Genomic DNA, 25997 nt, shown 5'->3' with positions numbered 1-25997 from the left:
TTCTAATTGGGTCACAGCCTGAAAAGACAAGAAGATAATGATGTAATCACAAGGAATGCCGATGCACCTGGGTGCTGCTTTAAATACAGCATGCTATGAGGAAAAACATTTCTCTTTTGCAACATGTTTATGGAAACAAGAAGCCCTTTTGGTCATCACTACACCTCATGATCCTAAAACCATCTGGACATGGCCAGAATTAATTCTCGCTTCGGTGTGCCTAGCTGTTTATCCTTTCTCGGTCAAGGAGATTCAGCCTTGGCCACCTCCCATCAACAATAATACCGCTTCACACGTGTTTACCATCAGTGCTAGCCGCATCTCTTTTCTCCAGGAGATACAGGCAAGAAGGCAGCCCCATCATTTGTTTTTCTTTCATGAGGGTATCCACGCATACCAAACGCCTTTCATTTGCTTAGTAAGACCTGATTTCATGGCCGTTTCTCAGTAAATGCTCCCAATGGCAATGACCCCGAGAGGCAGGAATCGTTGTCCCCATTTTTGCAGACAGATAAACTGAGCCTCACAGAGGTAACCTCCAGGTCACCCAGGCCGGGACTTGAATTTTCTGCATAGAGAGCTTGCAGTCAAATGACAGCCCCTGAAGGCTGTCATAAAAAAATGCAGTTGGAGGAAAAGAAAACATTTAATACCAGGAAGGGCATCAAAACTAGCCCAGTGTATACACTATCAATCACTCCTAGGAACTCCATCACTGCACACACTGTATCTGCTGTATCCCCATCCATCATACACGAGTGTCTGAGCGGTGCCAGCCACAGCTGTAGAAGAAACCCTTTAAGATATACTTAGAAGCTAATCTGCATACACTTCCAGCTTCAGAGACAGTAGGGAGTCTATGGCCAGGATTCCAACTGCCTCACTTAAAGTATATAATCATATGCTTTGTGCAAACCTGCCCATTGAGGAAAAACAGTTTCCGCTCCTCTTTGGATTATATGTAATAGCTTCTAATTGGGGGGAGGGGGGACCTAAAAACACCATCCAATAGGAAGGGCAGGGAGAGTCTGCCTGCCTGCCATGCAGGACACCTGCACTTGAGTTCTGCTCTAACCAGGCGGGCTGGATCTCTATGATTAATGACAAAGAAAATACTGTTCTCTCCTACTGACAGGTACGTGAGCTCTAGGGCGAAGTAAGTGTGTGCGTGTGCTGCACAAGCAGCACGGTCTGGGCCACTTAGGGGGTGTGCAGACCATGAGCTGGTTACACAGATTAGCCGTAAAATGAGCAGAGTGATACCTACCTCTGGAGCTGCTGGGAGGATGCAGTGAGATCATGCATTGAAAGCTTTGGGCACCATGCTGAGACATACAATAGGTGCTCAGCAAAGAATGGCATTTGCCAGTGTCCTTTGCCAGTGTCATTCAAGTTTGAGCCCCAACCCCTTTAGGGGTGTTTTCAGGCCTTCAGATTATTCCGTAGTATCAGGCTTTCATCTTTAGACAGGGTCAATTCAAAGTGACACACAGCCACTCAGGACCTACTGTGTGCCCAGCTCAGGGTTTGTCACTTAACACATGGTCAATAAACAGCTGACTAAATGAATAAATAGAGCTTAGCAACTGGAACGGAGACCCTGTACCCTGGTGCCTCCCAGAATTTGGCCTGAATCTTTTCTTCACTTGCAAAAGGAAGTAAATATTTTCAAGAAGATGATAAAACAATACCCACCTCACCTCAAAAAAAACCCAAAAACACAACAAAAACAAAACAACAACAATAACAACAAAAACCCAAAAAACCACAATGCCTGAGCAGCTGCAAACTCTGTAGCGCCTGGCCCATGCAGGCATTCCAGATTTCAGAAAGGTCTGAGGCATGAACTGCTGGGTAAGGTGAGGGGTATTGAAATAAAAGCATTAGTATGTAGTTTCCTTTTAAAGGTCTACACCCATTTACAGAGGCATTTTGCCTACAGAGTATGTCAATTTGATGCCATGATAGCCTTATTTTATTCCCCTTGGGATAGACTGGGGCAAGCAATTAATCCTGAAATCATGGCAATTAGACGAGGCCACTTTTAGACTAGCAGCTTGTGGAAAGAATGGCATTGTTCTGAGGATAATTAAATACCCATTTGGACTGCACTTGGGTTCAGGGCCAGAAACACAGCCATGAGATGCTGCGCTAAGCACTTTTAAACACAATCAACGCCATTCTCTTTTCCCCTATGTGACCTCGGGTGAGTAACATGCCCTCTCTGGACTCAGAGTGCTCGTCTGTAAAACGAAGGGAATAAGGTTAGGTCTCTTTAGGCCTTTCTCACTCCATAGTCCCACGGTTCTGAGATCCCTAGTACCCAGGACACAGGTGTTCCCCCCTGGGGATGGAGGAGAGAATGAGATTCGCTAGAGCCATCCAGCGTTCCTGGAGACAGGAGCTGCGGTCCCCTCCTTCACTGCTGCTCTGGGCATCAGGTGCTGGGAGCAGGACAGCTGTGCCTAGATTCCCTGGTGGCAGCTGCGCGCAGCAGTCTCGTGCCATCTGTCCTCGGTGGTGAGGTTACAGCCTTTCTCTGCGAGGTGCATCTCGCCAATGAACCACAGCACCAACCCCTCGGTTTGCACAAGTGCACAGTGCCCAGAGGAGCTGCCCCCTCCCCGCAGCTTCAGCTGGTGCAGCTGTGGCTGACTGCTCCCTGCCTACCGCTGGGGAGTGGGTGCAGAGGANTTTTTTTTTCCCAAACACTGAACAACTGTTAGGTGCTGCAAACATAATAAGGAGAAATGCCAGGTTCCATCCTGCAGTGAGCTTATGGTCTGGTGGGGACAATACACAGATGTAGATCATTTCAAGGTCGTGTGGCAGGAATGGTGACAGGTCTCTATGGGGCACTGTGGAGACCTAGAAGGGATCCAGCTAGCTTTTGGCAAAGAAGTTTAATAAAGTTTTTTCTCAAAGAAAAAGCCCTGATCTGAACTCTGAAGAAGAGCAGTTAGGCAGGCAACCAAGAAGGCGGAGGGCGGGCGCAGGGGGGCATGATCCAGGCAGATGAACGTACATGAGCCAAAAGGACAGAGCCTGGAACAACCTGAGCAGGTGGGCGTGTCGGTTGTTTGGTGGGACCAAAGCAATGGTGGAGAGACGGGCAGGAGAGGAGGCTGCAGAAGTGGATGGTGGTGGCACTTGGTGCATTTCAGTCTTTTCTGCCAACTCTTTCCTAACTTGATTCTCTCTCATAAGATAACAGTCCAGAGTTACGCGATGGTAATGATGTGGCCAGCATGCACAGTGCTCTCCCAGATCTGGCTGGACCATAAATACCTGCGTGTCTTTGGTAAGCCTTCGTTAGCTTGTTCCCAGTATTTTATGTTATTTGGTGAAACTATATGGATCCTTTAGACTCTCTCCCTAATTCATGTAAGTAGTAATTCTATTTAATTCCAATGAATCTGGTAGGCTTCCTCACAGTTGGAACTCAATGCTTTGAAAACGGTCCACAACTATTTTCAGTGGTAGGAACATATTAAGTTAGTAATTAAGTCACACAATTTATGTTTCAAATGTGTTGAACTCATGGTACACTTTTGTTAATATCATAAATATAATTTACTGGATAATGTTCTCCTTAAGCACAACTTTTAAAATAAGCTTCATTCTTGAGATGTAGACTTTCCTCTTACCGGATGGTTTTTCACTCAAGGATTAAATGAGAAAAACATGCAGAGGCATACAACATAGAATGTTATTTCATTCCACTGGATTTGCTGTTTAAATAGAACCTTGAGTTAAATTAAATTTTGTAGAGAAAAGGGATTCTTAACCCATAAAATTAAAAGTAATTCCAATAACCATATGTAATTGAGAATCTGGAATAATATCTATTTTCACAACTTTCCTCCCCACGTTAACTTTACTCCTTTTATTTGTAACCTAATAAGCCATGTTCCATCTAATATTGTCATCATTAATCATTTAACAGCCTCAAGAGAATAAAAGTCATCATTCACTTTAGTAAACCACTTTACAGTTCACAATACACTTTGCAAAACATTATCATCATGTTTGGTGCACACTGAGTCCTGTGAAGTTGGCAGCATAGATGTCTCTCTATCTATATTTTGCAGATAAGTTGAGACCAAGAGGTGAAGTGACTTGCCTTTGGCCAGTCAGCTAAAAGGAGCTGGACTTGACCTGTAGACCAAGCAGCATCTCGTTCATCTATCACTTTACAGAGCCCTAGTTAGCCTTCCCCGTGGTGCACGTCCAGCTCCAGTGTATTTTCTAACCAGAAACCAGTATCCCTAAAAGGTCTGGCATGATGCACATCCATCTGAAGAAGTGACCTGGGAGGCTGGCTCGAGATGCCTATGCACCTTCCCTTCCATTAAGGGTACTTTGGGTGTCTTCAGGTAAAGACAGGTGTGGCTGCGGGGCGCAGACTCTGGCCCCTTCTTTAGGCCTCAGGCATTTTCCAGAGCAAGCAGAGTGACACTGGAAGCTGCCAAGGCCAGTGAAGGGAATGATGAGTAGCTTGTCTGTTGAGGGGGGAGCCCCTCAATATCTCCATCAGGCCTGTTTACTCCTCAGCCACTCTTTGATACAAACAAGTGATATTTTCACAAGAATATCTGAAGTGCTATACAACTGCTGTTTCAAGGTTAGTCCCTTGATCCTGTGTTCAACTAGACCACTACACTGTACTCCTAGGCTCCTCCCACAGAGAAATTCTGAAGGCGCCATCGGCGAAGGCTGAGATGTCCCCCAAAACACATTCTCGCAGACCCGCTCCCTATGTTTTGGCATCAGGAGCTCCTTTATTTAGGAAAAGTATGAGCCCCTACTGTGAGTCAGCAGCTGTGCCAAAGGATACAGGGATGAGTGAGGCACATTCCCGTTTCTACTCTCAAGAGCTGGTTATTTGATGGAAAGACAGGCCCAGAGATACAATCAGGGCAGTGGCACGGAGCCGAGAAGCACCAGGGGTTATAAAGGATGGGCCATCTCAGGGCTCAGGGCCTTTGCACGTGCGCTTTCTCCTACCTAGGACACACATTCCTTCCCCCAGGGCCTTTACCACATGTCCTTCAGGACAAAAATTAGAGGACTGTTTTTTTTTCCCCCTGGAAAGTATTTCCTAACTCAGTTTGCACTGCATCCCACTGCCCAGAACAGCTTATGTGATACTCTTATTTCAGTGGTTCTCAACTTTGGGTGCACATTGAAATAACCAGAGGAGGGGGGATATGGATACCTCATTCACACCCTAGAGCAGCGGTTCTCAACCATCCTAATGCCGCGACCCCTTAATACAGTTCCTCATGTTGTGGTGACCCCCAACCATAAAATTATTTTCATTGCTACTCTATAACTGTAATTTTGCTACTGTTATGAATCATAATGGAAATATCTTTTTGTTTTCCGATGGTCTTAGGCGACCCCTGCGAAAGGGTCGATCGACCCCCAAAGGGGTCACGACCCACAGGTTGAGAACCGCTGCCCTAGAGGTTCTGAATTAGTTGGTTTGAAGTGCAGCCTAGTAACTGGGACTTTAAAAGCTAATCTGTATGAATATTGGTTATAAACCAGTACCTCCATGCCAGGGTGTACTGACCAAATAGCAGTTGTGCCTGTCTTTGATTCCCAGTGGTGTACTTGGCACATCCTGCTTGTGTCTGAATCGCCACTATACTATACTATACTATACTAAACTACACGTCACAAGGCTATCCTGCCTTATCCTCCTCTCCCCTCTCCTACTCTTCCCTACTCTGCCCTACCTTATCCTTGCCTGTGCTGTACAATGTTGCCCTGTGTTATAATATGAGCTTCTTGTGGACAGGGCTGTGTCTTCCTCTCTACTACACCTTCAGCATTTCTCAGAATGCCAGGGACATGTTAGGAGCTTGAAAAATATTTGTTGAATGAGACGAAGCAAAAGAGTGTCCCTTCCTCTTCAACACACGCTCTTACACACACACACACACACACACACACACACACACACACACACTATCTGGCCCTATCACAGGGCCTGCCAGTAGTCTTCCTATTAGAATAGAGCAGAGCAGGGCTCTTGCCATTCCCACAGGCTGGATGAGGACAACATGGAATGCATGAGAATGACCAGGACAGCCCTCACTTAACAAGAGCCGGGGGGCCTTACCTGCGTTGCCTCCAAAATCTCATCGATGTCCATCGGCAGATTTCTGTTCTGTAACCACAAGGCATGGTTTATGAGCATGAAATGAAGGATGGGATGATAATGACATGAAACAGTTCCCCAGACAGGGCCCTCTCATTCTTACCGGGGTGGCTGCAGCGAACCGTTCCTCAAAATGCTCGATGGGATGGCCATTCTGAAAGTGTGAGGGATGATGAATGAGAATGCAGCGAGTGACACACACACATGACATGGATTCATGAGTGTAATGACGATGGTATCTGTGGTTCACACTCCCACAGTCTCAGTAGGCGGGAGCTGTTGCCCAAGTACTATGAACACCCTGGAATATGTTTCCAACGTATGCAGGTGATCAAACAGGGGTCTCATTAGGAAATGCAGCAATGGGAAGTTTGTAAATTTAAAGTCCCTCTTCCTGAAATTACAGACATTGCCTGGCCAGTCTCAACAGTGGCAACAGATAAGAGCATAATGGGAACCGGCCGTGTGGCGCGTTGGTTAAGAGTTGGCTTGAGAGCGCCGGCTCTGAGCAGCAGGTCCTGGGTTCAGATTCCACATGAGGGCCATTGACGCTGCGCCCTCTACAGCTAAGATGGTGAACAACAGCTCGACCTGGAGCTGGGCTGCTGTGAGTCGCTGGTGATGGCGTAGGCTGCAGTGGGGCTGCACTGAGCTGCCATGAGCTACTGTAAGTGGCTGGCAGCCAGTGTGAGTAGCCGGCAGCCGGCATGAGCTGCCGTGAGCCACCGTGAGCGGCCATCCAGTGGCCGGCGACCAATTGCCTCACTCGGGAAGAGCGCAATGATCACAGTACCAACATGGGCCAGTGAAGCAATGTCCTCCACAATTAGACTGAAGAACAAAGGACAGCAACTTGTCTGTTCCCCTTCTCCAATTCCCCAACACTGTTCTCCTCCCCCAACTCCCCAATAAAAAAATCTTTAAAAAAATAAAAGATCATGTTTACCCTTGAGATTTTTTATTTAAAAAAAACAAAAACAAAAGTTACCTGCTGTAGCCAAACTTAATGTTTTAGAGTAGCCTATGAACAGCTAGTTTAGTAAGTGCCTGTGTGCAGGCCATCCCCTCGGCTTGAAATGCTCCTCTCCTCATCCCTGTAAGCTCAAAGCTCACCCCATTCCTCCAACCCAGAGGAAGGGCCACCTCCTCCATGGAGCTTCCCGTGATCGTCTGAGCTGAAAATTCTCCTCTGAGAATAAGAGCGCATCATCTGTGCCAATCACACTGTGAGCGTCCTAAAGCAGGAACCGTGCTGTACTTATTCCCAAACCCCCGGCAGCTCACAGAGGATCTGGCACACAGCCGTGCTCAAAAACATATGAATGAATGAATGCGTGTGTTAAACACAGCTGGCAGTTGACCAAATCGAATTGTTTTCATTTTTTATTTTGTTGTTTATAATGTTGAGAGTTTCCCTAAACTACTCCATAATATTGCTGCCTCAGCATCCATTTTGTGTGGCCCAGTGGCCTGCAGGGACCTTAAAATGACACAAGCCCCCTCCAGTGAGGTATGCCCTAAATAACAGCCTGCAGAGAAACAAGTAAATCTCAGTTCCTGATAAAGCTACTGTGATAAGCAGTCTCCCTCACCTCCCAGAGTCTTCCCCGTATGCACCCCTTAGATAAGACCCCTTTGAATCTTACCCAAACCCTGATCTCTTTGGTTTGAATCTGCCCAATCCAGCCTTAGCCCAGGAACCCTAGGCGTTGCACCCTCGGGCACTAATATAGGCATGTGCCCTAGGTTCGCGCTCTCTCTCTCTCTCTCTCTCTCTCTCTCTCTCTCTCGGCCTTGACCTCTCCATGTGACCCCTCCTCCAGGACCTGGGAGTAATGAACTTCTCTATTTCAATTCCCTTGCAGTTTTCTGTGGAACTGTGGCTCACCATCTGACACCCCAGGACTCCACTTAATAAATGTTATTTTAACAACGTCACCACAATATTTATTATAGATAATATACAATATATAATACCTATGATATATATGATGCAATGACCATATCTTGGTCCATACTACAAGCTAATTATTCTCTAGATGATTTCTAGGCAGTGTAACATTAATATGAATCTGATACCATTGACATTAAAATAGAGTTACTATGCACGAGCAGAAATAATTGTATCAATTCCTAATTTTGAGGAGAGGTTCCTGTTGGCAATGAAGGAGTGGAGAAACCACTACCCAAGAGACTCATAATACTCATTTGTCAGAAATCACTTCCACTCTGTCTGTAGCACATGTGACTTCACGTCACTCAGCTCAAGCGACAAGGCTGCGGAGCAGAGCAGGACCAGCGTGCCTGTGCCCGCCACAGCAGGGCCTTCGGGCCAACTCCCAGCGAATTCTGCCATCAGCCACCTGCTTCCACCAGGCCCTGGTTCCCCGGAGTCAACTATGGCTACGAGGACAGGAGGAGCAGCTACATCAGATAACCACATAAATGATCATTATTATTTGGCCAGAGGTGGGGAGAGGTGGGGAGACAATATTAGTCTAAGTGATCCTGTAATCTACGGAGTGGCCTAAAAGGTTAAGGTTATGTCGCCACATCCTTTATAAATTCTCACACTTCTAGGGATTTATGGCCCAGTCCCTACCAACTAGCTCTGGGTCATAACTTTTAATAAAAACATTTTTTAGTGTCCAAAATCTCATTACATCTGTCCAATATAGAAAAGCAAATGGCTTCAGAGCATGATGGATGAATTAAATAAATTTGAAAAACAGCCTGTGGTCGAGTCTCATAAAAACCCCCACCACGTAATGAAAATGTGTGAGGATAGCCAGCACTGGCATGAGCCCATCACTTTCTTGGTGACAGAAGAGGTGGCCTTTGGTGAAGTGTTGATGTGGGGTGTGATGAGGCGATTTCCGTAAATTCAGATGGAGCCTGGTCTGGGTGTGCAAGCGAATTCATCTCTTTGGAGTCACACACATACAAATTAAATCATGGCTGTGCCCCTGGACAAGCCAATTAACCTCTGTTTTCTCATCCTTAATGTGGAGATGAGAATGATGACACTGTATCAGGTTTATTGAGATGATTAAGATGTGGGTGCAAACGATTTTTTGCTGTTTAGCACATAGTAGGTGCTCAATAAATAGTATTTATTAGTAGTATCTTTTTATCCTATTTCTTTTGGCTAAGTTTTCAATGCACGGGCACATATTTTTTCATGTTAGGAAACTCTTATTATGTGATATTTGGAAAAAGAAAGAGGAAGAAGAAACAAAAATCTTGCTGGACACCCCTCCTAGAAGGCACCCCTGCCTGAGAACACAGATAAGACCCTCTGTACGAGGGCACCCAACACTTACTGGCCTAAGTCTTGAACCCCTCCACCCATTCTTGATCTCCTCTTCTCCCTCTCATTTCCACTTTGGCTACAGCCTTGCCTGATCATCTTCTTCCCAGCCAGACATTTTGTCCCTGGCACTTGTGGTGAACTTCCTGCTTTGACCCTGGCTCAGTTATTGCACAGAACTCTTTCCTCTTGTCTGGGGCAGCCTTGTCACACCCAGGGTGCTTCACCCAGCCGGTGGGATGATGCTTCCCACTGTCTCCCAGCTGACTCATGGGCAGGACCTGGAATCCACTCTCCAGTCTCCCCACATCCCTAACTCTTGCTTTATCGACAATGACTACCAGAGTTTTAGCTCATTTGTCCTCAAGCCTTTGTTTTCTTACAGATATATTGTCCATACTTACTATCAGAGCGTGCATGCAGCTTTGTTCTCTGCTTTTAAAAACTCAACATGACATCAAGTTTTTCCCACAACTTAAACTTCCAGTGAGGATTGAAAGAAAGAGATTCTTCTGTTTTGTTTCAACACAGTTCTATCCTGAATCTTCATTGCAACATTACAGTACAGCTTCCATGAGAAGTATATCTTCCCATGATCTCTTTTCGGAGCAGTGGGGGACACCACTGTCCCATAACTGAGTCACGTAACTATGAAGACCAAATTCATGTTACTCTTGCAGCAAAAGTGACAGTGGACGAGATGGGACTTGGGGTGAAGATGTCAAAAAGGGTGAAAACATACTTATGGCTATCAAATCAGAAACCCGCAGTGGTTCTCAACCCTGCTGCACAGTGCGATCCTTTGGGGGAGCTTTTACAAAGCTACTGGTGCCTGAGAGCCGCCATCAGAGATCTGGATTCTCCTGGCCTGGGGTGCGGCCCTAGCATCAGTGGGTTTTAAAAGCTCCCCGGGTGATTCTAACGTGCAGCCAGATGTGCTAATCACTGTACTGGGGAGTGAACTCTCTGCAGGAATAATTAGTGGGAGTCCTACTGGGAAAACTGGAGGCATCTTGATTGATTATGTAATTGATTAAATAATTTATTTAACAAACACTCATTGGGCACTTTCCACATGCTGGGGGTCCTGGCTAGGCACTGGAGCTTCAAAGATGAATAATATATGGCCCCTGCCCTGCTGAGGCTCCGAGTGAGCCAGGACATAGAGTCATTCTAGCTTGGGGGTGGGACAGGAGTGGAAAAGGCAGGACAGAAGGTTCTCGATCTAAACTCAGAACTCAGGCCAATATTGTGAAAGAATGAATGCAATCATCCCTTTAGAAAGATCAGGAGACATGGATTAACATAAGTGATTGTACCTGCACTAAAGTGGGTACTACTAAGGCACCTAGTGATTCCAGGCATTTGCATGCACGTGCCTTTCCATGGTGAGTGATTTAACAAAGAAAGGCACATGCTAATGAAGACTAAGTCCCTCTGGGGTACCTAGGAGTTGATGCTCTCCATCACCTTTAGCCAACAATAAACAACGATTTTCCTACTTCTAGGCAGAGAGAGACAGGAAAACCTGTCTGGTAATTGAGGAAACAAGGGAGTGGAGGGCGAGTTGAGATGGGGAATAGAAACTGTAATGCTAGTAAATGACTTCCCTCAAGAGCAGCACTGTCCGGTAGGACTTCCTGTGATGACGCGAAGTTCTATATCTGTGCTGTCCAATATGGTAGCCAGGAGCCACATGTGGCTATTGTATGGCCAGTGTGACTGATGACATGAAGTTTTAATTTTATTTTGTTTTAATTAATTTCAATCTAAATAGCCACATGTGGCTAATGGCTACTCTATTAGATAGCTCAGCTTTAGATTATATATATATATATATATACACACACACACACACACACACCCCTCTGGTTGACTGAATTTTTTCTAAATACTAGACATATTCCTTCTTATATAGTCTCTTCTATTCTTTCAAAGACTATTCTACCTTTGCATTGATTGGAAAGGTTCTACAGGAGACCTGAATTCTTTGTTCTGTCTAGACAGTACCATGAAATCAAACTCAGTTTGCAAAAATAGCAGCTTCCTTCTGGATGTAAATGTTGTGGTTTTTTTTTTCCCTCATTGCCTTAAGCTAAGCCAGAACCAGATATTTGTGAGCTTCTGAAAGAAAGTTAATATTCATGTTTCAAGTGGACATCTATGAAGCCTCATCATCATTCCAACAAAATGGAATCCCATTTATGTCAAAATGTTCCAGGCCTACTGAGATTTGGGGCTCAGTGGTCTTGCTGGATGCAATGCCTTGATCTCATAATAGGGAAATTGGTGCTGCTTTGAGGATTTTTCTTTATAATGATTAAAAAGTTGCCTTTCATTACTCGTTTTAGCAGCTAATGGCCCTCCTTCGCCCAGTTACCATTTCAGGGGGGTCTCCAAGGTTGTCCAGAAAGTTAGAAGGTGGAAGGAAATACTTAGACCTTATAACAACAGTTATATCTTTCCTTTGAAGTGCACACAGGTGTAGTATCTCCACAAAGCCATGGACAATAAAATATTTACATGTGGCTTTCTAAAATTTAAGCGGGTCCTTGAAACCGCCTTTCTTAAAATGCAAACAGAAAGTCAGACGGGGACTGGTGGTGAAAGAAATTTGCTGGTGTTTTATGCAGGTGTTTTGAGAAAGGCAGACCCCTTTGGACATAGGTCAGGGTGCTAAGCTGACCCGAACCAAGTAACAGCTAACATGAATGCACAGGGTACAGCTGTGATGAAGGAATCTGACTCTGGAGTTTTGAGCTCCCCAACTTTAATTTAATATCAAGAATATGAATTTGCTTGTGTTTGAAAACAATGGGGACTTTAAAGTGAGAGATTTGACGTTTATAGAAGAGGCAGGGTAGGAGAGTGGAAAGAGAGGTGTCAAAAACAGCAGCTGAGGTCAAACTGCTGCTTAATCACTGGCCTTTCCTTGGGTAAATTTCTTCATCACCCTGAGCCTCAGTTTTCTCCTCTGCAAAATTAGGATAATAATGCTTACAATGTAAGGATAACGATGCTTGCTGAGAGGAAGCAGTGAGAAGACTGACGTGTATGAAAAGAATTAGCCCAGCAACTGGCAGAGTAAAATCTCAACGGATGTCAATTCCCAAAATTACAGAAAGGGAAGGAAGGCAGCGAGGGAGGGAGCGAAAAAGAGCGGGAGAAGGAAATAGAGAGAGAGAGAGAGAGAGAGAGAGAGAGAGAGAGAGAGAGAGAGATGGAGAGAAGGATGAACGTGGGGTGAAAGCAAGAAGGAAGGAATGATACACAGTAATATCTTGGTTTGCGAGCATAATTCGTTCTGGAAACCAACTACTCATATTGCAAGACATTGCTCGTTTACCACGTTAAAATGTATTAGAAATGTTTGCTTGCTTGCAGAACACTCGCAAACCAAGTTACTCGCAATCGAAGGTTTCACTGTATATAGCTATGGAATTATTTGCTGGGTAGGTGAGGGTAGGCAGGTTCCAAGCCATTGCTGAAGTTTAGGAAACACTGGTCCTGGGAAGGGGTGAAGCCACCTGGAGGAGAAGCTAAAGGTGCGACATGGTCTTCGCAGAGTTGACACTAGATCCCAGCAGCTTCCTGCTCCTGCATCTTCACTCCCACATTTAACACTGGCAAGGCTGGACTGTGCTGGGAGTCAGCCCTGTTATTCCACCCACTCCACACCCTGCTCTCCTCTTCTTCTTTTCCATCCCTTACACCGATTTCAAAACTCAAATGGCAACCCCATGCTTTTATGCCCAGATTTTCTAAAACACATCCATTATGTTCTTGAAAATAAACATAAGGATGGGGTTGGTGTCACCAATGGCAGGCCAATGACAATTACGCAATAAGACACGCATGGCTAAGTAAGTTTGATCCCAGCAACAGTGACACAGGCAAGGAGATACTCATTGTGATGCCTGGAAAATGATGGAGCTGGTGTTTGGCGCGATGGCCATGCTAAGACTGTGATAAGCAGTTACTCATTCGCTTCGCATCTATTTATTGAGCAACTATGCTGAGACCAAGTCCTTGCCCTGATATCACATGAGGGAGATAGAAGAGAAAACAGGCAATTATCATATGGTTGGTACTATACATAAGACAATGTGTATCAAGCCTTTGTATATCGCACCTGATTCAGAGTAACAAAGCGATGCATGCCAATGATTGCTACTACTATTGCCTTTATTATTAAACACACGGTATCCAACCTAATGTGAAGGGGGCCAGGGAAGCTGCAAGCACCGGATATTCTGGGCTGGTGGCAGTGCTGGTGTTGGGGATTTGATGGTGACAATGCTGTGGTTATGAGGCTAGTGGACAGCGATCATAACGACAGAGTTGATGATACAGTTAACCTATGAGGATTGCCAAAATGGGGCCAGTGGTGGGGGGCAAGAAGAAGCACTGAGAACACTATCCTGGCCATCCAGCTTCCAGGAGCTCTCGCAATGACTTCACGCTCTTACACACTTAGAAGCTTCCTGGGCTCCGGATCCTGGTCCCAACCCTCGACCTCATCCGAAACAGCTGACATTTGACAAGGAGGACGTTACAATGTGATGTCCCTTTCCTTCCTTAGCTCCTTTTTCAGAGAAAGGGGCCGGCTGCGAGACGGCTTTATTGCTTTGATGGCTGTCAATGGAACAAACCTGCACAGGTATAAATGTACAGAGGATAGGAGAAGCCAAGGGGAATGGTTTCCCAAAGCTTATAATTATTTGTTTTTAATTAGCTCTTCCTTTATCCCTTCTCCTTTGAAAGATCTATAATTCTAGTTCCACATTAGCAAAAACTCAAGGCCTTTTCAGAAACTCCTAACAAGATTGGCATCAGTTCAGTACTTTGAAAAAGCAGTGGATTAGAATCACAGTTATTGGCTCCTGTCAGCAGGATGACAGGATCTCAACGCACTTCTGGGGGAGGAGGGCAGGGGAACTTCTCAGACAGCCAGTCATCTCTTTCATTGCTGGTGTGTCTCGCTTGGAGAGGCTACTCTTGCGGTCCAGATGGCACCCAAATGGTAACAAGAAATATTGGATGGGGTTGAAATAAAGAGAGAGTAGCAGAGGCTCGGGCTGAGCAGGGAGCAAATGAGAGGAAATCACAAATGGAGAGATGTCACAGCAAAGGAAAAAATAGTCAGGAGGGCTCTGCCGGCTGCTCTGACAGCCGTTCCTGCAAAATGTTTTTCCTTTCCTTCTCTAGAGGAATGCAGATTTTACATGCTTAGGCATTCGTTTCTTTATTCACTTCCTGATTTCTGGATTCAATTATTAAGGCACTCATTAATAATTAACACGCTTTTCCTGAATGCCCACTATGAGCAAGGCACTGTGCCAACACTTCGAGGGCTGAGGCGCTGTTCTTTCCCTGAGCTCTTCACAGTCAAGTTCGGGAAATCGGAGGATACCCATTCAGGTCGGAGTGTGCCGAGTGTCACAACATGGGTGTCACACTGAGCATCTTCACAGAGTGTGGACCATTTCCACTGTGGCAATGCCATTCACAGGACTCGAGCCAACTCCACTGCAAGCAACCAAACTAAGAATTTTACTTTTATGTAAATGGGATTTGACTAGTTTACCCATCTCCTGAATTTTTCTTTGTTGTAAAATTAGGGACCTATCCATCTCACAAGACTGTGTGAAGACGACCCTGGATGAGATTTAAGGTAATAGCTTAATTAGCATGGTGCCTGACATACAGTAAGCTCCCCATTACTGTCTGCTTATTTGGGTCAGATATTAAGTCAACAATTCAATGGAGTATCCTTTAGGGATTTGATGATTTTGTTGCACCTATTTGATGACATTCGGAACAGTTTAAGAATTGCAGAACTGCAGAGTAGTAGAATTAAAAGAGACTGTAGTGATTTCTCACCCAACTCAACCCTATGTTTTTTTCCAGATAAAGAAACTGAGGCTTCCAACATTTTCAAAATCACGATGTTAGTGGAAGAACTGGTATAAAACTCTAAGTTCTTGTCTAGTTCCTTACTACCCCATCATAATTCCCCTCACCATTGTATAGGACTAAGCGGAGACAATAATAAATCAGAGCAAAGAAACCTGGATCACATTTGACAACAAGGAAACTGAGGCCCCAAGGAAAGCTCAGCTGACTCATAAGTCAAACAGTGAGTGAAACGGCTGCTTCACAGAGCTCTGAGGAGCACGTGAGGTATGTCCACCGATAGACTGGACTTGGAAGGCAGCTAAAGGTTTGAAGTCAGAGGAAATGTGGAAGAGCGTTATCCTCAACTGTCTCTGAGGGACCGTCCAACCTACAAATAGTTTGTAACTTAGTGTCATCCTGTCACACACCCTCTTCACAGCTCTCTCAGCATATTTCTTCCTCTCCCAGGCCTTGGTACAAGCTATTCCTTTCACTGGCTGCTCTTCCCATCCTCGTTCATCAGAACCACAACACAGCTCTCAAAACTTGAGTCTAGTTACCTCTTCTAAGACTTCCTCCATGGCCCTCGGGATGCATTAGATTGTCCTCCTATGGGCATAGCACATGTTTAGTTATAATGGTTGATTCTCTTCTCTCTTCTCCACTACAGATTATGACTTTGTAGAGCCTCTAAGTCCCTTGTATGGAAAACTATATCTGATTCATCCCTGTATTACTAATATCTAGGTAGCCCATTGGCAAGCACACAGAAGGAGATTATACTTAATTTACAAATAAAAAACAAAACAAAACAGAATGAGCGAATAAATAGAATTGCTTATGCGAGAGAATTGAAAACTGAAGAAAGAAACTTGGTGATGGCATGATTTACTAAGTGAAGGTATGGTGGTCCATATGGTGTTTTCAATGCTAAGCGTGTATGTGTGCGCACATGCGCGTGTGCACACATACATACTCGCTCAAAGAGATGTGGCATGTGCTATTATAGACTCCAGAAAAGATGTCTTATCTGCTCTGTCATTTAACCTAATGAGGCTTTGTAATCAGAGTAAATGGCCCTGATTCTAATTTCAAAGAAATACGAGAGAAATACCCCCAAACCAAAGTTATAAGAAAAGGGCTATGCTATTCTTCTAATAATATCTGGATGGCATTTCACATGAATCCTTCAAGTCCTTCGCATTAATGAGACCCATCACAAGTTCAAGGCTGGCAGTCAATGTGTGGCATTTCTTGCTACTTGGAATCTAGCCAATATCTGATTTTATCACTCCCTTTAGTCACTAGCATTTGGTGAAGTGATTGCATCCCATACTATTTGGCCTCTCAAATTTAACATGTCCAAAGCACTTTTGATCTCCCCAGACCTACTCTTTCCTCGTCTTCCGATTTCTGGAAAGGTCATTAACTCACACCTAGATGCTCAAGCCCCAAATGTACAAGTTACTGAGACCCCCCTCCCACATTCTGACATCCAATTGTTCTCTAAATGCTGATGCTGTCTATCTCTGGCACACATCCCAAATCTGCCTGCCTCGCTCCAGCTCCTCTGCAGAATTCCCTTTTGCCTAGACGGCTGCTTCCATTCTTGTTCCTTTAAGTTCATCTCCCATAAAGCAGTCACACTGGTTTAAAAAAAAAAATACCCCATCAGATTCACTCCCCTGCTTAAAACCCTCCACTGTCTCCCATGACACTTGGAATAAAATCCAAAGTCCTAACTACTGCCTGTAAGACTGTCAATGCTCAGCTGCCGCCTCTGTGTCTGAACTCATCTACCATCACTCTCCCCTTTCCCACCACGCTCTGGCCAACATTGGTCCTCTCTCTGTTCCTCATGGAGCCCTGAAACATTCCTTCCCCAAGGCCTTTGCCCTTGTCTTGCCCGGTTCCTGTCCCATTCTTTATCTGATTGGTTTCTTCTCCTAATTCCGATCTCGGTTCAGGTGTCACCTCTCTAGAGAGACTTCCTCTGACTATTTACCTAAATACAGTCACAGCTCCCAGCTCTTGTCACATCACCCTGTTTGGTTTTGTGGTTAGCACTCATGATCTATTTGTCTGTTTACTTGTGTGTTGGCAGCCTTCGTCCTTGGAATGTGAGCTGGGCAAGGGATGGGACCTGTTCTGACTTGTACAGTACCTGTGGCTAGCACAGTTCTTGACACACAGTGGACACGAGACAATATTTGTGGAATGGATGAAAGAATGAATGCTTGAACAGAGCAATGCTTAAGTGACCAGAGACTGGTTGTAAGAGGTACCTTCTACGACTGCAGAAGCTACAAAATTAAAAGGGATACTTTGTGCATACTACTATGCAAAGGACAAGGGAACACAAATTTTGTCACTTTGACAGTGCTTTGGTACCTGGCTTCTTTTCCTGCTTGTTCTCTTGTTCTGGACACCTTATCTCTGATGATGACATAGCTAGGGTGAAAGAACGGTACATTCGATGATATCCTACAAATATTCCACAAAGCAGAGCCCCTCTTTCCCCACATGCTTGCTACATCTGTTCTATGAAAGACCCTTTTCATTTAAAGTAGTCAATATCTCCTTAGTGAGGTCACAAGTGATTGAAATCCTTATTTCTGGTTTTGGTAGATCAATAGCCCCCAAATATAGCAGCTACTCTTGATCCCTCTCTCTTCCATATCCAATCATTCATTAAGAAACAGTGATTGTATCTCTAGAACATATCCTAAACAGCCCATTCTGGTCTGAAGAGGAAGGACTGGGCTAAATAGTAATATTGCAACCTCATCCCTTCTTGGCCAGGCAGGGGTCATGCAGGATAATAATACTAATGCTCAGATGGAACTTCCTCTGCATATCCCAGACACTAAAGTACTTTCATGTATTAATTCATTTAATTACCACAACAAATGTGGGTGCTGTTACTGTAATCCTTGTTTTCAAAGGAGGAAATGAAGGCACAGAAAGGTTGATTAGCCTGCCCAAAGTCACACAGCTGGTAAATGATAGAGCTAGGATTTCCATCAAAGTGTGTTCACTTCGGAGTATGTGCTCTTAACCATTATGCGATGGTGAGGAGAGTAAAAGGCCTTAGATAAGCTGCATTTTAAGACCAGGGTGAGAAGTGAGGGTTCCGGAAGGAGCAACCCCAGTGGACAATGTGGGAGCCCATGCTGCCACAGTGCACCCCAGTCTTCTCTGGAGGGCCATGGCTGGATCACACTATCATGATGATGGGGTAAGCGGGGCTAGAGCATTCCAGGTGAAGGTAGAAACAATGACAACAACAACAACACAGAACCAAGGCAAGGAGACTTAAAAATATATAGGAAAGGGGGGGAAACGCAGAGTATCAGGCTGACAGCAAGCAACCATGGGAAGGAGCAATACTGGAGATAAGGACAGCTGCTAACCTGCTGGAGAGAAACATGATGACGTGGTGACAGAACTCTGAGACAGGCAGGAAAAGGGCAGGTAGAGAAGGGAGCAAGTGCTATAAAAAGTGAGAGTGAACGTCACCTGCATGTGAGCCGCTCTTCGTACACAAGTGGGGAAGCCAGCGGTCCACCCTTGATAATGGGCTATATGTTCCTCTCCCCTCAGCATCTCAACCCCTACCTCCTCATCCACACAATAAAGGAAAAATACTTCCCATGTTAGCTGAACTAGATGATGCAGTGAAGCATCAGAATTCACCCGGGGGGGGGGCTTTACAAATCTCCCTATATATCTAAAGATACAAAAGCCTTACAAAAGCAGCTCTATAGGGGTGGGCCCCAAGAAGTTGTGTTTTTGAAAGTGTCACAAATGACTGTTAGGCACCACAGTCTTTGGGAGTCACGGGACGAGGTACAGCTTGCAGATCGAGGCGCACATGCCCTGCCCGCCCACACCCCCCGCCCCAGGAAATGCTTAGCACATGTCCACTTCTTGCCTCCTTTCTAAGTCGTTGCAAAAACAGGTTTTACATGCTTTGGGTTGGAACTGGCAGCAATGTATACTTTCTTATTCTCCCCCGTCCTTCATTCATCTCTTTCTCCTTTTTTACAACTAGAGTTTGTTCATTATTCTTCTGCAACCACGAATAACAGCAGTCAGGAAGAAAGAAAGAGCCTCACTATGATTTATCCAGAAAAGCGGAATTACTGTACCAAGAAAGAATGAGTGTCAGCATCAATGGATATTTATGGAGAAATCGTATATTACAGCTCTGTTCATTAGAGATGCTGTAGTTAAGGTTCTGTGAATGTTAATGATCTGTATTAGAGGAATAATGATAGATTCACAGCAACAGCAGTTAGATACCCCTGAATCACATTTTCTTCCCATGTAGCGCATCTCCAAGTGACCTGATTTATGCCCATGGAAGGTGCAGGCATGCCTCAGTGCACCTGCGTCTTGGGGGTAGTGCTGCCGTTGCTTCAGCACAGGTAGCACTTCTGGCAGAGTTTTAGGAATAAGACAGATAGGTGCCTCCTGCCTTCTGTTTGAAATCTCGCTGTGTTTTGTTCTAGAGACAGCTTGACCCAGCAGGAAGAGCACTCCCTAGCTTGGGGGAGGGGTGTCCTATGTCCTGGTTTGCCTGACAGCTCCTGTTCACGCCTAGTATCCTGCTGTCATTGTTAATAGGAAACCAACCGCCTTTTACTTTCAAAAGTGACCCAGGCTGGATGGTCAGCTGGGTCACCCTAGCTTTAGGGTCAGAGAGCTCTGGATTAAATTCTCAGTGATACCTCCTCCTGCTGTGCTAAGTGATTTAACATCACTGACCTTCAGTATCCTTTGCAGTAGAGAAAAGACCTATGTCTTATGGTTGTTTGACAGTCTTGAAGTAGTGAATTAAGTGACTATCACAGTCCCTTTCTTGGTGTCTCAACATTTGGTGTTATCCTTGCCCCAGAGCCATGGCACTCCCCTGCAGGTTCAGCCCCACCCCAGGTTCTTGAGTTAAACTTGACCTTGTGGATGCTATTGCTTGGCCATGGAGAACTGAAGGCATTCTAGCCCCTTGCTCTATAGGCTACTCTCTCCAGTAGACTAAAAGCACCCTAGTGGCTGGGCCAGGTCTTACTCATCCTCAAATCTCTTAAAGCACTTGTACAGTCCTTTGTCCATATAATAGCTCATAAAAATAACTATGGCTCACATTGATTGCATACTTACTATGTGCTGTTCTAAATGTTTTATGTGTATTACCTTAACCAAATCCTCCAAAGGACTCCGTGAGATAGGTACCAGAGTCATTATCTTCATTTTATAAGTGAATACACCAAGGAACAGAGAAGTTTCAACAACCCATCCAAGGGTATACAGCTGGGAATTGAGGGAGCAAGGCTTCAAGCCCAAGGAATTAGGCTACAAGGCTCACGCTTTTAACTAAAGTACCACGCTGCCTACCAAGTACTGAGCATTTATTCTGTGCCAAACACAAAAGCTGTCTCATCTGTTATTTAATCCTCACAAGAACCCAGAGAATAAACTGTCCTCGTGTTGTTAACTGGTCTTTAAGGAGAATCCAAACAGTAGAACACTTGGCCTGGAGTCATCTAGCTGAGAAGTGTAAAGTTCTAACTTCTCTTAGTCTCTCTCTTTCTGCTGTTTCGCTGCTTCCTAAAGAGTGGGCTCACAATCTTCGTTCACAAATTCAGTTACAGAACAAAGCATCTGATGGGAGTGATAATGTGAAGATCTCCTCGCCAGTATTCCACCCATGAACTTGACTAGTGAGTTCCTTTGACAGTGGTGTTCACACTACCCTCTCTGGGTCTCTTCCCTTCCAGAAGTGTCTGTCTTTGAGAGTGGATAGGAGGGAAGGCTTCCAGGTGTACAGTCTTCAACACAGCTTCAACCGCTTCTTCCTTCTGTTTATATAGAAGGTTACCGGGCACATCTCATTTGAATGAAGGTTCCTGGGTTTTATGAAAAAGTTTGAAGACCATTCCTCTAGGAGGCCAGTGGTAGGTATGTTAGCAAAGGGATGGAGTGATCACTGTTTTATCTGGACGTGGTTATGGCCAACACACAACTGAGCAAATGATAGAACAGGCAACTGCTTATGCAAACACTTATCCCCCTCCATATGCATATTTGTGAAAAACAAGTTTCAGCAATGATTTAATAGGGAGCCGTTCCGATACCATTCATGACAGCCCCATTTTTCAACTTTGGGAGAAAGAGCCACATATCACCCAAAAGGATAATGTGACACAGCTGAAACAAGAGTCATGGACCGAGAACAGAGAGGAAAATGGAAGGCATCACAGCTGTCTTTGGAAAGAACCTGAAGACAAAGGGTGGACAGGCTGATGCACAAACACTCTGAGAAGTCAGAGGAGTAGGGCGTGTGTGTAAACGACAGAGCTATAGCAGAGGAGACGGGGTCAGTCCATGTTGCCTGGCCTCCCAAAGCTTGCCGCTTTGGAGGTAGCTTAGACCTTATGCTTGTCTCCCCGCCACACACACATCAGCAAGATCTTGCCAGATTCACTCTCGTTATCGGCTCAGATTTCTCCCTCTTTCAATTTCTCTCTGCAGGGTCTACAGGGTCCACCCTCAGTCTGGACCCACAGTGGTCCCCACTTGCCCGCCCCTTGACCTCTTTGCCCTCAGACTCATGCTCGCCCTTCCGCTGCTCTGTGCTGTATGACAAGGGCTGATCCCTGTAAACTATGCTGTCCAGGCTCCCTTCCCAACCCACTTCCACTTAGCTTTGGCCAACAGGAGGCAGTGGTCAGAAACTGGATGGTGGGAGCAAAGGAGAAGGGCTGGATTTCTTCCCAGCTCTCTTTGGGCAGTATTCTGGCAGTTGAGTCTCCTCTGTGATTTTAGTTTCTACCAGACAGCCCATCTCTCCACGGCCCCAGCCCCGCTGGGCAGCTCCCTCTGCAGCCCCAGTGCCAGCCAATAATGGGATGCTGGCAGACCCAGGTCCCGGGCTCTGCAAACGCCACCCCATTCTTTTGTCCTTCCATCCTTAGGGATGGCAGTGAACTCTTACTAACCTGGGTTGCCCCACTGTCCCGTTTGGATTTTCAGCTCTTCTAACACCTCTGTAACTAGTTTCCCACATTAAATCCCCACGATTAAACTACCTGGTGTGGGCTGACTCTGTCCTGATGAATACACATACATCATTGTATTAGCTTCTTAATGGTCTCCCCACCTGAAAGGCCACCAGACTGATGCTGAAAAACACAACTCTAGTAAGTGTCACTCTACCACCTGGAAGCATCAGTGGCTTCCTGACAAAGCCCAGCTTCTGAGCATCACATTTCCGGTCCTTTGCTCAGGGCTGGCTCCCCTTGGTATCCTTATTTCCTGTTCCCATGAAGGCATCCTGTGGTCCCACCACCCCAGTCGATTAATCTGCCTGGGGTATGTTAGGCTTTTCCACATTTCAGTGCCTTTAAACGTTCCGTTCCCTCTTTCTGCATGCCGTTCCATGCATTCTCCAGTGCCAAACATCCATTATGCTTTAAGACTCTACTCCGACTCCATCCCCTGAGTGAAGACCTCACCAAACTCTCTTAGGCAAGTTTACTACCCTTCACTATGCTTCCAGAGCATTGTGTGCACAACCTCTTACAGCCTTGACTATACTGATTGTGCTTGTTTTTATATGTCTATCTTCTCGACACTATTAAGATTCTTAGTAGCCAGTCTTATTCATCTTTATAGCTCTAGTGAGTAGAACGCTGTCTGGCAGATAGGAGCTCCTCAGTATATATTCACCAAGTGGATGAATGGAGAAATGAACAGAACTTGTAGGGGAACTCACAAAAAGAAGGGCTTTCTAGCAATTGGAGCCCTTTTTAAAAGGGCTGTTGCTGTAGGTATGTGAGCGGAAGCCAAAGAGTCAGGGGGTGTTCATCTGCATTTATCACAAATGTTCTCAGGGGAGTCTTGCATTGCTGGGGAGGCTAAAACCATACAGCACCTGGTAACGCTCCTACTCATTTTAAGATTCTAGGAATTTAGGATTCCATCTCAGGACAATTTTTAAGTACAACTACAAGAAAGCCCATGTCAGAAACACCCAGCCATCAAAATTCTATCTCATGGACGGGAATATGGAGAGGCAGATTCCTTTCCCTCACTTCAGGACGACCTCCTCTGTGTGACATCTATGTTAACTGCGTTGCGATAATTATAATTTCTCTACAATGTGGTGCTTAATGAGGAAGTGAAACTGACAAATGTTCAGACGAGATTTAATCCAATTATGCAACATCTTGATCCAGATTTCAAACTAAAGGAAAAACCAACTGCTGAATTGTGAATGAAAATTTATTTGCCATGAAAGATGGGGGCTGGGGGGTGTAGAACGCAGTTGTCCAGAGACATTCTTCACATTAATGGATTGACTCTTCCTACATTTGCAGCAGTGAAAATGAATTAAATCTAAGGCAAGGAGAATCAACTGAAGACTGATTGTTGGGGGTCCGGGATCTCAATCAGAAACGCACAGGCGTTTGGAGGGTGGGAGGCGGGGGGGGGGCACATGAGAAGCTTTCTGATCTTCAGAGCTGGGCAGCTTCCATTGAGATTTGTTCTTTGTGATTCACAAATACCTTTTCAACATCAGGATGATGAAAGCAGTGTGCCATGCAGAGAGAGGGTTCAGGAATGAATTAGACATGGGCATGACTCATGGAGCTCAATCTAAAAGAGGAGAGACGCATTCACAGCCAGCAACTGAGTACTGGGTCTCCTGTGGGCTGTGCTGTTGTGAAGACGCAAAAACAAGGAGTAATGGGCAACAGGAACTGAAACCTGAGCTCTGATTCTGATTAGGGCGACTGTGAGGAGACAAAGGGCTTTGCATTTTCTTAGTCCTGAGGGCAGCATGTTTTAGGTGGACAGTGTGTGGGTACCTGGCTCAGGACAACCTAGGGTTCAGATTCTGGCTCTGCTACTTACTATTATAGCTTTGTGATCATGGGCAAGTTATGTAACACCTACTTCCCAGGGTTAAGCTGAGACCAGAGCTTAGGTTGTCCGTAGCACATAGTAGATGCTCAATGAAGTCTACCTGCTTTATCCACAGCTAAGCCAGCCTTATCCTCTGAGTACATATGGCTAGTGGCCTTAGCACATACGGCTTAGTATATACTATAAAACAAAGAAAGAAACTGAATGGAGGCCTGGACTTCAAATCCAAACATCAGGCTTTCTATCAGTGTCTCCCAGTATGGCTTCTTTTCGGGATGCAGCAGATAGAAGTAGGGTCCTGATTTCTAGCTCTCCAGAAGGAAACTAGGGGAAACAGGTTTTCTAAGCACCTACTCTCTCTATGCCCAATGTTTGGTTATTATACTTGGTAAACTGCTTTCCATCCAGGGCAATGCCACCACTTACTTCAGAGTGTGTGACTTTAAAGCCAGAGTGACAATGATGAAGACAGAAATGGGGCCTCTAGAACATGTGGCTTGGCAGGTGAGCTACTGGGAGTAAGATGATGATGAGGTAAATCCTAGACATAATGAACATGGGGGCAAATTAATTGTGAGAGTAGATCATTCATTCTGAGGTCCATGGTGACAGTGACACTCATAGCATATGTATCCTTTACAGAACCATTTACCTGCTACTTGAATACTCCCAGAAACAGAGACCTCACTACTCTGCATTTTCCTCTGAAAATCAGCTCAGATGGTCTGAAATTTCATTCTCAGATTGAGCCGAGAGTTGCCGTCTCTTGTCATAAAACTTGGGCCTTTCCCTTAATCATAGGACATCCCATGAAATATGTGGAGGTAACTAATACATACTGCCCCTCAGTCTTTACTTCCCCACGGTCTATAAAAGCAAGCCCTCACCTCCATAAAAAATGCTTTCACGTTGCCTTGTGAATCTCACCAAAGCCCTGAGATGCTGGAAGAGGAGGGTAGTCATTTCCACCCAGGAAAATGAGTGTCACAAAGTCAAAGCGATTGACAAAGATCACACCTAATGCAAAGAAAGCATCTCAGGGGGGTCTGCTTATTCCTTTCAATTCCTAAATCCACGTTTCATCAAAAGGAAATTAATGTCAAATCCAACTTATCAATTTGACGACCTGCGTTCTTCCTATTTACCACAATGCCAAACCTTTAAGGATCTTTTGAAGGCCCAAAAAAGTTATTACTGATCATTAAAAAGTCTTTTTATGCCTAATACAACTACATAAAAAAGGCTTTTAAACAGGGCAATTATCAATATAAGGTGAAAATTAAGAGATCTTTTTCAGACATAAGAATATTACAAGGGAGGGGGGTGGGGAGGGAAGAAGAAAAACACTGAGTGTTTCTCATGCAAAAATGACAAGGAACACACCAAGGTTTAGGTCTGTGTCATTGCAACAGTTGACCTTCACAGTAAGTTTCAGCTAAGCTGAGGGGCATAAAAGGGTCTGAAATAGGCACTTCAGCAGCCTGTGACTGTACCGCTCCACTTGAGGTCCCACTGTGGAATGAGAGTCGTGTCCAAAGGCTAACAGAGTGCAAAAACCACTAAATAATGAATGCAGTAATGGATGCTTAGCAGAGACCTTCCACTGCACTCAGGAATATGCATTTTTGATGGTCCCAGCGAGGCAGGATATTTATCTAAAGAACATGACCAGGATTATCCGCTTTCAGA

The 25997-nt window shown here is 45.1% G+C and overlaps 1 protein-coding gene across 1 annotated transcript in view; it reads right to left on the bottom strand.

The window, feature by feature from the left end:
- DAB1 (DAB adaptor protein 1) overlaps positions 1 to 25997 on the bottom strand; it is a 67837-nt gene that overhangs the window by 25332 nt on the left and 16508 nt on the right. Inside the window, exons 7-9 of the mRNA XM_019633207.1 lie at positions 6273 to 6323; positions 6131 to 6178; positions 7 to 18 (exon numbers count right to left, since the gene is read on the bottom strand). Of these exons, the coding sequence (XP_019488752.1) occupies positions 7 to 18; positions 6131 to 6178; positions 6273 to 6323 (111 nt within the window). The remainder of the gene's footprint in view (positions 1 to 6; positions 19 to 6130; positions 6179 to 6272; positions 6324 to 25997) is intronic.

Source organism: Hipposideros armiger, unplaced genomic scaffold, assembly GCF_001890085.2.
Source record: "Hipposideros armiger isolate ML-2016 unplaced genomic scaffold, ASM189008v1 scaffold_1258, whole genome shotgun sequence".
NCBI lineage: Eukaryota > Metazoa > Chordata > Mammalia > Chiroptera > Hipposideridae > Hipposideros > Hipposideros armiger.
The sequence above is the reverse complement of the archived record's forward strand: the minus strand, read 5'-3'. Positions and strand labels throughout refer to the sequence as shown.